The sequence below is a fragment of the Mustela erminea genome, chromosome 4 (assembly GCF_009829155.1).
Source record: "Mustela erminea isolate mMusErm1 chromosome 4, mMusErm1.Pri, whole genome shotgun sequence".
In the NCBI taxonomy this organism is placed as follows: Eukaryota; Metazoa; Chordata; class Mammalia; order Carnivora; family Mustelidae; genus Mustela; species Mustela erminea.
Genome location: NC_045617.1, coordinates 98,062,224 through 98,074,879, shown reverse-complemented (window position 1 = coordinate 98,074,879; position 12,656 = coordinate 98,062,224). Strand labels below are relative to the sequence as shown.

Sequence of the window (12,656 nt, the reverse complement as noted above, 5' to 3'; positions counted from 1 at the left end):
CTGATAAAGCCTCATTTGTTCTGGGCTTGACTTATGAGAAAGGTCTGGTGTGTCCGGGTCCCGTCTCACAGACGCGGGATCCCCCCCACCTCTAGCCTCCACCTCCACCGGCCCCCTCCCTGGACGTCCGCACGCACGCTCGTGTGTCAGCACTCAGGCAGCTGGGTCCCCCAAAGCATCAGGCGGAGCGTATAATCACTGACTCTCCCCTCACAATGGCCACTTGTAGGGGGGTGGCTGGGAGGAGGTCTTCATCACAATAGGAACACAATTATTGCAGCTGCCAGCGAGGGCTCTGCTCCTTCCTGTAGGAAGATAATAGGACTTGCCCAACACAGGAGGAGAAGGTTGGGGGGGGTGGTGACGGGGGTTGATGAGGTGGAGGAAACAATCTTGAGTTGATTATTCATATTCTGACTCTTGGAAGCCCGATGGGGAGCCAGTGGGGTTCCAGCAGCTGCTCGTGCACAGTCCTCCCCTAATAATTGTACATTCTGTCAGGGGTCAACTTACTTTTGACCCTGTCCTTTTATATCGGGAAAAGGCTCTTGAGGGCAAACTGTTGGGCTGTGGCAGGGGGCATTAAACACCCACAGCCCCTTCCCCGTGCTTTCTCCTTCACCCAACCAGCAGCCGGTGATAAATTCATGTCAGATGCCGGGCCATTCACGGTTGCCCTCCCGGGTTCACACAGCCCTGCTCGCGCCTCGGAGACGCGGCCAAGCCGGGATATTGTGCGAGGCGGCAGCTGAGCGAACGCCTGCGAGGCGCGGAGGCTCCTGCCCACCACCTTCTTGTGATCCGACTGGGGGAAAAAAAAAGACGTGTCTAGCCAGGCTGGCCAGTGCCTGTCTCCAAATGGCCCCGTCACCAAGATAAAGGCAGGCTGTTTGGCACGAAGCCGGAGCCGTCTTCCACAAGGGCAAGAGGGCCATAGATAGAGGGACAGATGGACTTCATTGTCTGCAAGAAGTCAGGTCGTGTCACACAGAAGGCCCGGAAAAGATGCTGTTAACCTGGGACATCCTGGAAACAAGGAGTGCTCTCCTGAGTTTGCGTCCAGGAGCTCTCGGGTCCTGCCTGCAGCTTCTCTTTTTCTCCCAAGTGCTCAGGGCGTGGAGTAGGGGCAGGCTGCTGCCTCCAGCCTTCTGTCGTTCAGCTGGTCCAGAAGACCCGGTCAGCTACTCGGGAAGGAATTCTGCTAGCATCTGTGCAGGAGAGAGGACTCAAACGGCTGCCCCGAGCATTTGGGGAGGGTTTGATAAGCAGAGCAGAATGATAATCCTTCGAAACTGCCACCATGCCCATGCTGAGACCCTCTAAGGCAATCCATAGCATTCTAGTTAATAAATTAATTTACATTCTTATAGAAAACTCATTCCCCAAAGATCCCCAAGGATTTTTGTCAGAAATATAGAGGATTGACTTTGGGGAACTGCGCTAAACTTTATGGCAAAGAGAGAATGGAACAGGACCTGGCGATGGGAAAACGAATTGTACCTCTTGGTGGCAAGCAATTTCTCTCCCGCAAAGAAAAGGAAGGAAATAAAGAAGAAAGGGAAAGAAGGGAGGAAGGAAAACTTAGAAGTCGGATCAAATATTTTTTCTAGAAAGTACCCTGCTTAAGGAGGTAATTCTAAGTGATGCTGACGGCCGACCCTACTTTACGTGGAGCACAGCGAGTACAACCAGCATTCAGACTCAGCCTTTCTGACCCTCGCTCAGTACTTTTTCTAGTATACTGGTGTTTTGGCTTGCTTAAATCCAAACTTATGTATATACCCTTGTAAACCAGTTCTTCTTCCTTCCATTTACGGAAAAAACTTGAGCTTATTGAAGGCTCTGTGCTTCCTAAACTTTAGATATTTGAATACCAGCTTTACTCCTTGTCACCTGCTATGCCTCCTGTTCTATTATTTACCTAAGATTTTTCTTAAATCAATTCCCACGGCATCTTATTTTTAAAACCTAACTCCTTTGTAAGCAATAATATCCATAATTATGGGTTTAATGACCTAGTTGCTTTTTCTAAAATACATTAGCATCCATTGCTATAAAAATAAAACATTAATGGCACTAAAATCATCACCTCCCAGTGTATATGTTGGGAATAAAACGTGGTCTGCAAGATTTTGGTGTAGTTGATGAAAAGTAAGAAGTGTGAGCACAGGGATCTCTCTCTTTTTTAAATCTGGATCTCTTTCCTCACTTGCTAAGAACACCTGCCCGTGAGAACAAACTACATTCTCTTTGTTTTTTTTTGTCTCATGGTTTGTCTTCCTCTCTGATTTCTCCCCCTTCAGTTTTCCCTCCCTTGCCCTGTGGTTCTCTGTACTATTTCTTGTGTTCCACATAATAATGAAACCATATGATAATCGTCTCTCTCTGCCTGACTTATTTCACTTAGCATAATGCCCTCCAGTTCCACCTGTGTCAATGGTCAGTATTCATCCTTTCTGATGGCTGTGTAATATTTCATTAACAAACCACATTCTTTTTTTAAAAAATTGACATATAATGTATTATTAGCCCCAGGGGTACAGGTCTGTGAATCACCAGGTTTACACACTCACAGCACTCACCATAGCACATACCCTCCCCAATGTCCATAACCCCACCCCCCTCTCCCAAAACCCCTCCCCCCAGCAACCCTCCGTTTATTTTATGAGATTAAGAATCTCTTATGGAACAAACCACATTCTTGAAAAAGTTGTAAAATTCCTCAATTTGGGGCTTTTTAAATGTGCCTCCAGGACAAACAACTGGAATGCTTGTTCCCTGGCTGCTCCCTTGGAAGTTCTGGTTCTGTCAATCTGCAAAGATGCCCCACTTTTCACAGGAAGTGCAAGTGGGGTCAACACCCCTGAGTCAGAATAACAATCATTACTGTTTTCTGAGTTCATTAAGAAGGTTTAATTGAACTCTCAGGACTGAAGTTAATGTAGGTATATTTGTCAGTGCCTTGAATGAATTCATAATTCTTATGCCTCAAAAAATAATTTACCCCCTTCCATGAATGAATATTAGTGCGGGTACTGGAAGACTAAAAGATGATCACAGGATTTTCATGTAATGCTTCTGTGAAGGACTTTGAAAGGTCCTGTGTTACGAGGGTCAAGCTGGCTCTGTGGCTGCCCCTGCGAAGCTGGAATCAGATGGAAGTATGGTCCTGTGAATCAAGCATTAGGTTCCCAGGGACTGGCTGACAAGTAATTCTCAATGGCCATGTGAAAAAGGCTGATTTCTGGGGAGTGAGATCAAGTTCACTGAACAGGGAGGGAGAAACAGAGCAGGAGTGTATAGGTGTGTGAGACAGATCTGAGAGAAGCAGTAGACATAGAAGATAGGGCAAGCTAATCTGCAATGCAGAGAGAGGGGACCAAAGCCAATAGCTGGCTCATGAAGACAGAGCAGGAACCTGGGTCCAAGGCAGACAGAGATCGAGGGAGAAGGTGTGTGACAGGGAGAGAGTGGGAGAAATCTGCAGACACAGATTGCAGTTGCTGTTTCAGATTCTTTCCGTGTCTAGCCAATGGCTGACTCACACTGTGTAAATGTGAATTGAATGAGAGGTCTGGATATGTGCTAAACCTCAATGGTGAAGGGCAAATGGGAATATGGGTGAAGAATGAAATAGGAAAGGAGTTGAGATGCCACCTGTTTTTATTTATTTATTTATTATATAGAAAGGTACTTAATTCTTCCTTCAAAACTGCAAGAGAGAATGGACCTACTCAAGGGGAGGATTAATTTTTCTCTTCCCTAGTGCCCTACTGAGGACCAAACTGGCTAGGTACATACAAATTTCTGGAAGACACTGGTATCATATTTGGCTGAGTAACTTTTTTTCCTCCTTGGCACATTTCTTGCTTTTTCCTAGCTTTCTGTGTTTATAACAGCCTTACGTCATATAGCAGCCATCAGAATAATTTGCCTCTAATTTACCCAAAGGCTTCTTTTCTTTTTGAGGACCAACCAGATATTCTCACAACCTGGGAAGGATCAACTGCAATGAGGCTCCATTTATAAACAAAGTAGATTAACCACTCTCATATTACAAACACACACTCAGAAATCATAAGCACTGAGAAGACATATGTATAATATCACAGCTCATGTAAGGCTTTTAAACTCTTCCTGAGTCAATACCTTTATGCTCAAATGATTTTCATCCCTCTTTGTGTTTGTCCAAATGGGAACTGATGCTTAACATTTACACTGTCTTTTATAGAGTCAAAGCACTTAGCAAACTTTAGCAGATCTGGTTAAGTTGCTTCCAACTCTGAATATTGTGGCCCATCAAGATTAGGTACAGCTGTAAAAAAGGGTAAAAAGAGTAGAAGCGTATTTTTTGGGTTTTGTTGACTGGCTGCTAGAATAAGGAGCATGCTGTAATAACGGTGTAGGTAATGACTAGCATTTCTGGGCCAAGCACTGTGCTAAACATGTTAGAGGGATTATCTCATCTTTTCTTCCCAATCATGCTATGAGGTAGACAGGACAACTATTTCCATTTCTCACAGGAAGGAGGTGGGTTTCAGAAAAGATGAAGAACTTGTTGGTTGCCCACATCAAGGAACTGGAAGACTCAGGATTCAAACCCAGGCTGTTGGATACTAGACCTTGCTTAACATTAACTGACTTCATTCAGCACCTGCACTCTTCCCCCTGATTCTCCATGGCTCCTGTCTGAGGGTGTGGAAATGGTGTGTGGGAAGAACAGCCCTCTGACCCGCCCTCACATCTCAGAACCAGCCTGCAGGAGGCCATGAATAAGTGGTGGTGAAGGAAATAGACTCTTTCAGTTTTTCCTGCCTTTGGTAACTTTTCTCCATTTCTCTGGCTACCCAAAACTACTCCTTTTCTCAGATTGAATGGTATTCTCACACTTGCTTTAATAAAAGGAACAGTAGCTTTCAATGTATGTTTTGGGGAAGAGGCTCTCCAGGAGGTGGGAGACATCTGTGCGTGTGTAGAGGCTGAACAAGATCAGTGGCCACGCGGTTCAGAAGCCATCGGTGTAGAGTTACAGATGTGAGAGCACCTTGACGAGGAGGCCTTGGCTGACCAAGAACAGGGCCTGGGTGAAGAGACTTCCTCAATGGAAGGGCAAGAGTCTGTTGTGGGGGTTCGATGTGGTGGGGTTAGCCTTTTCAGTCTCTGGGTTAATCATCACCATGATAGCTATAATGCAGGAGGCATTATAAACTGACTACAATGGTTTTGAAAAAGACTTCGTCACATGTGACTTTATGCTTTAACTCTCTTTACTCCAGGGGCTCTGTCTTAAGGAAGAGGGCACAGATGTAGTGAAGTCTACCATTACTTGGAAGCTGCTCTTAACAAGGATGATTTATATAAAATCTTTAAATGAACTAATAACCCTTTCCAAATGATTCATGGATTTTTTTTCTAATTTACCTTCTTTAGAGTTTGATTCTATTACAATATTTTATTCCTATCTCATATGGAAGAGGACTCCATTGCTAGCCTTTTGCATGCTTTTAGATGTCATCTTTTCTTTTCAGTTGAGACCATTTTATTCTTTTTTCTTTTGGTTCCTTTAAAAGGGTTATTTCCTGCCTCTATTTGCTCAATTGGTTGAAATGATCAGTCAAGTACTGGTATTCTGAATAGAGCCCTATAAATTTAGGATTTCTAGATTAGTTCATGTATAGTAAGTGTCTACATGTCTAGCAAGGTCCTGTGTCCTTAAGGTATATGAGAAAAGTCCCTCCCTCCAAGATTTAGGGACAGAACTCATGACTGATGCAATCTGAAATTTACCACATTTGGTGCTTGATAAATATTTGTTAAGCTGAGAGCAAGCTTAGGATAAATATCACCAATATCAGTATGAGCACAAAAAGGTAAATTAGACATCATAGAAAAAAAAGAGAGAGATGAAACGCTGGTCTTCTGGCATTATATTTATTTATTTACTTGAGATGGAAAAGAAGATAAAATATGCAACAGGATAGAGAAACAATATAATGAAGCCTCAGAAGTCATGATAAAGTAGAACACATAGAGAACATGTTGATCATTGAACCTGGTCTCAAAATATGCACAGTGTAAGGGAAAGCCACTTTTTATAATGGGAAAAGATTATATGAGAGTAATTATCAAAATAAGAATAGAGGAATAGGGGAGTTCTCATCATGGATCCCTTTGGAGATGATGATGATATGTAATAATATTGTTATTATTTTATAATATTTAGAAGCTTATCCTTTGTAATTAGAAAAAAATGACCCTTGTCTCCTCCATCTTATGATGGAGGAAAAGGGTTAGGTTCCATGGAAAGGCAAATGGAGAACATGAGTTTGACAAGTCCTTAAGGCTACAGCATTGGGCCCTCCAGTGGTGAGAGGTGTTGGCTCACGTGATATCTGATAAGGCAGAAAGGTAATTAGCCAATAAGAGACAAGGTGTTACTGAAAAGTGGAGTTGGCGCACCTGATTACTAATTAATCAGGCGTGAGATCACCTTGTAGATGCATTCACTATTTAATGACAGCAGCCAGCCTCTCTTGGTAAAGGAGCATATGTTCCCAGCTTAATCTACTGGTTTATACTGACATCAAATTGTCATTATCAGAAAGAATCAGGCCTTTTGATTATTTCCACTAATTTATTGAACACTTAAAATTAATGAACCCCAGGCCTTTTAAATGTGCTCAGTTGGTTTGGAAGATGGAGGAGAAAGCAGGGGTGGGGGGGTTGGTGGAAGAAACCTTCATTAAAAGGACAATTTGTTTGGATAAAGGTAAAGCAAATACATTTCATGGGTGATCTGAACTCTATTGAAAAACACATGAATTCTAAAAGCTAAGCCTTCAAAATGATGGAGAGGAAATAGGATAAGAGGTGTGCTCTGCTGACCAGTATTGGCCTCCAAAGAACATATGGCTAAAGGGTTCCCCCCCCTAATTATTTATGTGCCAATTCTCTTGGAGCCCTAACTGCAATTAAGTTTAATCAAATAAAAGCAATCAAAATTAAATGTTGGAAATCAATTGTTAGACTAACTAACAAGAACTTCATTTTTTTTATTTTGAAAATTTAGTTAGGTTGGGGGGAATTTAGCATAAAGCCATCTTTATCACATATAATTATCTTCTGTATTAAGATGCTCTTTGCATCCCATCCAAGTTGTGGCTTTTTGTATTCAGTTTCAGGTGAAGGCCACATTCAAGTGACTCTCCAGGTAAAGGAAGGTGTGCCTCCAACTATTTCAGGTGAGTATTAACCCACCCACCGAATAGAAGTGCCTGGTATAGCTGAATTCCCTCCAATAATAGTTCTATAGATTGCTTCCATCAAATTGTTTATAAGCAGGTAGGCAACAGCCCTAATGCTATCATGCCTAACAACTCCCTATTGTCTCTCCCTATAGCTGAACTATGTGCCTGCATTTCAAAGAAAGCTATAAGAAGGGTGCATTTCAAAACATCGGGAAGTACGAATTAAAACATGTAAATAAGCACATTTCATAAATTATGGACCATATGTGCACACAGAAGTCCAGATCTGCACATGGGCCATTAGGCCTCTACCAAATGGAAAGAAAAATTCAGGGTCTCTCAAAACTTTAATTGTTCCCAGTAATTTCAGGACATCAGGGTAAACAAACCCTTCCCAAAAGTCAGATGGCTCTGTGAAATCTCTCTAACTCATAAAAGTCAAATTCTCCACGACTAAAAGACTCCTAGGCACCTTCTAATGCATTTCATGGTTTGTTTTTGTTTATCCTGAGCCAATTTAACTATGCATTGGCGTCAGGGACAAATCTTTCCAAAGGCTAAGTTTTCCTTTGATTTCCAGTGGCATTTTTGTGTTATGTCAGAGCAGAGCCCATGTTAATCAGAAAATGATCTAACTGCTCCATTTAAATTAATACGTAAATGAAGTAAAGGTGCTAGACTAAAGCTAGAAACTGGATGTACTGATGGCTACTACTCCATGCTTACTGCACTGGGAAGAACATGATTCTTTGTTTTCAGAACTGTTTCTGGGTTACCATACATTTTGTTCTTTATGTCCCCTGTCCTTTATCTCTCCTTTCTTTCAGATGGCTCATGATGCATTATTTATTGAGGGCCTCTCGTGCAAGATGCAAGAGGATTCAATGAGTAATGATGTTTGACTCCATGGGGCCTTATGGTCACACGGGGATGTCGATTAAATGACTAACTAAATAATCAATGAATAGATCTCTTTTAAAATAACTGCTCCCAAGAAAAGTATCTTGCAGTTCTCTCTTCTTTGACAGTTCTGTGTTCAAATGTCCAGTTGGTTGGGTCAGTTGCCATTTATAGAGGTTGGGGGAGTTCTCATGCCAGTTCCCCTAAGAGGATACTGCATTATTTATGGGTGGCCAATCCTCATTCAATGAGCTGTATAGTCAAGGTGCCATGCCACTCAGGACCTAGTAGGAAGAGTTTTGCATTAAGGAATCTCTGGAAGGAGACTGTGTGTGGCCGGCCCCCTGGGCTTGTTAGCAGGTGTCAGTTTTACTGGAAGATGTTTCATTTGGCCTATCAATGACAACATGCTAAATAAACAGAAAAATTCAGGGCGTTATAGAATATTAATAAGGGAAAGAACCTGACAGGCTATCCTATCCAATTGCCTCATTTTACAAATAAGGAAACGGAAGCCTAGAGATTATATAGTTTACTTAGTCACACCTAGTCAGTAGTTGAACTTGGATGAGAGCTCAGGTTACCCAACTCAGCCTGGTGTTCATTCTGCTATACCATATAAACTCTAAGATGTTCAAAGTACCTTTTGGGGCACATATTAATTTATGCCTTAGAGTCAAATTAATTGTATATAGTCAGTTTTCCTAGCTGATAAGATTTGCAACAGAAAACAATCCTAAACACAGAGATACAGAATTCATACATTACCATTCATCAGAAAGATATTTCAAATACTAATATATTTTTGAGACATTCCTTGATTCCCATGGGAGACATATGTGCTGATGTCAAAATTTAAATGTGAGTGTGTATTTTGCTTAATTAAAAGCTCTATGAAAAACAGAAAAATTATTATAGTATCAAAAGTTCTTTGACGGGGATACCTGGGTGGCTCAGTGGGTTAAGCCTCTGCCTTTGGCTCAGGTCATGACCTCAGGGTCCTGGGATCGAGCCCCATATCGGGCTCTCTGCTCAGCGGGGAGCCTGCTTCCCCTCCTCTCTCTGCCTGCCTCTCTGTCTACTTGTGATCTTTCTGTGTCAAATAAATAAATAAAATCTTTAAAAAAAATTCTTTGGCAAAACAACAATGGAATGATTAATGGAGTTCTAGCTATATGTTAACCCACTCAGAGATTCAGTATCAGTGTATAATGCAGATGAGACATTTTGGGTTAGGGTGATCTGTTGCAGACAGTCTCCTAGTTGAGTCAATTGTAGGTTTATTCTGAGTGTACAAGATGGTGCTGCACACTGTGTGCAATTTCTGTTGCACACAGGAAACTTCAGAACCAGCAGAAATTAGGGTATATATGGTCCAGTGTTGAGGAGAAGCAGAGGAAGTGGTGGTGATGTAGGTTGTTGGATGGATGCTCAGTGGGTTTGTGGTGAGGATTTATGCTAATTTGAGTCAAGAGGATATCTAGGTTTCTTAACACCCCAGTGCAGGTGGTTCATGTTCTTCCAACAATGTGTTTGTCCTGGTTTCCTCTCAATGTGTGTAAGGCTTTATAAAAAACGGGAGAGGGGAAAATGGGCAAGGCAACCCACTTTTGGGGAAGATAAAAATATTTCTGAAGAGCCTTTACCTCGTCGATGTTGTCTTTTCGGGGGGGGGGCTATGGAAATATGGCACATAGTCATATGGGGCTATGATGCTCAGATAATCTCTTCTTAAATTTGCCATCCTTTCCCCATAGAGCTAAGTTTATTTCTTTTCCTCAGGTTTCTGAGCATCTGTCAGCCCTTCTTCTTTTTGAAGTCAACTCAGCCTTTTTAGCATCTTCTGAACTTTGTCCTATCAATAAATGATTCGGTCTTGTGTCGCTGATCTCTCCTTTACTAGTTCCTTCTGGTCAGTGCCTCTCATTTAGAACAAAACAAAACAAAATTCATGAATTCTGAGTCTTCCTCTAGTTGATATCTCTGCTGCAAACTTCTCAAAAGACTAGTCTCTTGACGCAGAGCCATAAAAAGCTGGGTGGATGAAGGATCAAGGTGGAGAGGACAATATTTGGCTCAGATAGCAAGTTGGAGGCGGCCTTAAATCATAGCTGTTGCTGAGTGACAGATCTGTAGAGGACAGCAAGGTGAGGCTTCCTCACAAATGTTGGTCCTGACCAAAATATGTGGAATCCTATTTCAAGGTAAGACTCATTTATCTAAAGACTGGGAAGACAGATCAAAGCCTGTATGTCTCAAATCCCTAAGGCTGTTCATTTCTCAGCGAGATTTTGGGACGGTCGGACCCAGTGTCTTCCCTTCCTCAATCCTTCCTTCCCTGCATTCCTCAATCCACTGTAATCACACTGGTTCCCATCTCAACCATTCCACTGGTGCCACTCTCATCTGGATCATCTGGGCTCTGTTTCCTGAATTCAATAGTCACTCCTTATTCACTCTCTTATCAGAACTTCACTATTAACAAGATCACGTCTGCCCTCTGGACATGCTCTATTTTATAGGCTTCTAAGACATTCCTCTTTCCTGGTTCTTGTACATCTCTGCTTCTTCTTTAAACCTTGTAGGCTTCTTGTTCTCTCCCTACTTTTCTATATTAGTGATAGCCATACAGAAGCTGGATATTAATTATAGAAATCTGGTAACTTTGCAAGAGACTGAAACATGTTTTCTTCTCTATTAAGTGTTCTTATTTTAAGGCAGAATGTATAGAATGATCAAATTCCTTCATAAAAACTTAGAATAGTCATTTTAAGATTTGGTTTGTTCAGTTAAAGATAGTTTCAGCCCCCTTATAAATAAGGGTGAAGATGGCAAAGTGAAGAATTTGTTTCCAACATCTGTGATATAAAGAGGCTTTTAAGCCTGGTATGTGGATTTGAAGAGCCTGGTCATTGCCCTTTTGAAATATCACTGGAAATAAAGCATCAGAATATCTCTGTCTGGTGTTTGTGGTGCTACTTAGTGGCCATTTCAACAAAGCCCCTACCCCATTCCCACCTGATTCAGAGTATAGTGTTAGAATGGAGGCAAAATTTGGAGGAAACTAGGTATTTTCATCTTGGTGTTTGTAAAATATAAAGTCCTGAGTGAAACCTGTGCTAAGCCCATGCCCAATTCCCATGGTGTGGTGTCTATTTTGTGCTAATTAAATTGCCTAGGATTTCTACTTGACTATAATCTACATAGTTTTCAGTTATCCCCAGGCTCTAATGAGACTATGATTATGAGGGAGTTAGGTTCCTGTAGACAAAGTAACTGGGTGCTCCTCAAGGTTCTGACATCAGGAATTTTCTCTTTTCACATTGTCATCCTCTGGAGCTATCACGACCATCCTTAGAGTTCCAAATATTACTGCAAAACCCATCTCTTTGACTCAGAGCTCTCTCCCATTCCTCAGATTCATATCTAATGCCTCCTTGCTGTGTACCTCCACCTGGAGGTCTTTTCAAAGATACCTCAAATCCTTTATGGCCCAAACTGAATTCATTGATGTATATCTTAATGGACATCTCTGCCCATTACCACGGATGTGCTGGAAACCCAGGGGTCATCTTTGGCTCTTCCATCATTGTTACCCATCACACCTGGTTCTCTGATTATTTCTCCATTCTCATCACTTGCCTCCTTCCAGCTCTGTGGCTCAGCAACAAACTGCTTAGAGACTCACCACTTAATCTCTTATTTCTTGCCATTACTAATGATCATCTTTCTGTCTGGAGTACAAACCCTCACCACAGTCCCCTTTACTTTTATAGCTCCCAAGCCTTCAAAATGCAGCACAGATGTTTCCTCTGCAGGAAGCCTCCCCTGGCAAGGTCTCACTTTCTCTTGTTGTTGGGTACCATTAAAACTCCCTTTAGAGTACTATCCTCCCAATATCCATTTATGAAACGTACACACCATTATTAGCTCCTTTCAGGCAAGAATGTCATTTTTCTCCTTTCTCTATCCTTACTTTTTAGGAGATTTTTGTAGGGAAGGCACTCATTGTTTCTGCTTGTGAAATTAGTGTAACAGATGGGATTTTGCCTCCACTCCCCAATCATGTGAGATCCCACATCGTTTGAGCTCTTGAAACTCAAAGAATGTTTGGAGTCATCTGTGAATCTTTTCATCCTCTTTTGAGAGACTCTCTCTGTCCTCTCTCTCTGTGATAGAGATCAAACCCCAGAAAAGAACGTGCAAGGGGCAGTTCAACATGATGTTGTGTGTGTTGGATACTGTGCGGTTTCCACTAGAAATTAATTAGATTTATGTTATAATTCCTGATGAAGAGGCCAGTGGGTTGGTTGAAAAGAAAATGCCATTTGATCATCAGTGGCAGAATCAATAAAAACCAGGTAGAACATATGAACTGTATGTAAATTACTGCAGTGAGAAGTGTCCAGATTATTGATAAGCATTAAGAGCTATGAGAAGATTATACCTTTTGACTCAGTGATTCTATTGAGATTCTATTTTAAGAAGAAATCACTGTTACTGGAAGAT

At 41.8% G+C, this 12,656-nt stretch overlaps 1 protein-coding gene across 6 annotated transcripts in view; it reads left to right on the top strand.

Annotated features, from left to right (window-relative positions):
* Positions 1–12,656, top strand: part of PKHD1 (PKHD1 ciliary IPT domain containing fibrocystin/polyductin) — a 456,881-nt gene that overhangs the window by 234,934 nt on the left and 209,291 nt on the right. For all 6 annotated transcript variants that reach the window (XR_004285058.1, XM_032340236.1, XM_032340237.1 and 3 more), the window contains one exon: positions 7,176–7,241. Coding sequence is in view for 5 of the 6 variants with exons in the window: in XM_032340236.1 (XP_032196127.1) it covers positions 7,176–7,241 (66 nt within the window). In the remaining variant the exon portion in view is untranslated. The remainder of the gene's footprint in view (positions 1–7,175; positions 7,242–12,656) is intronic.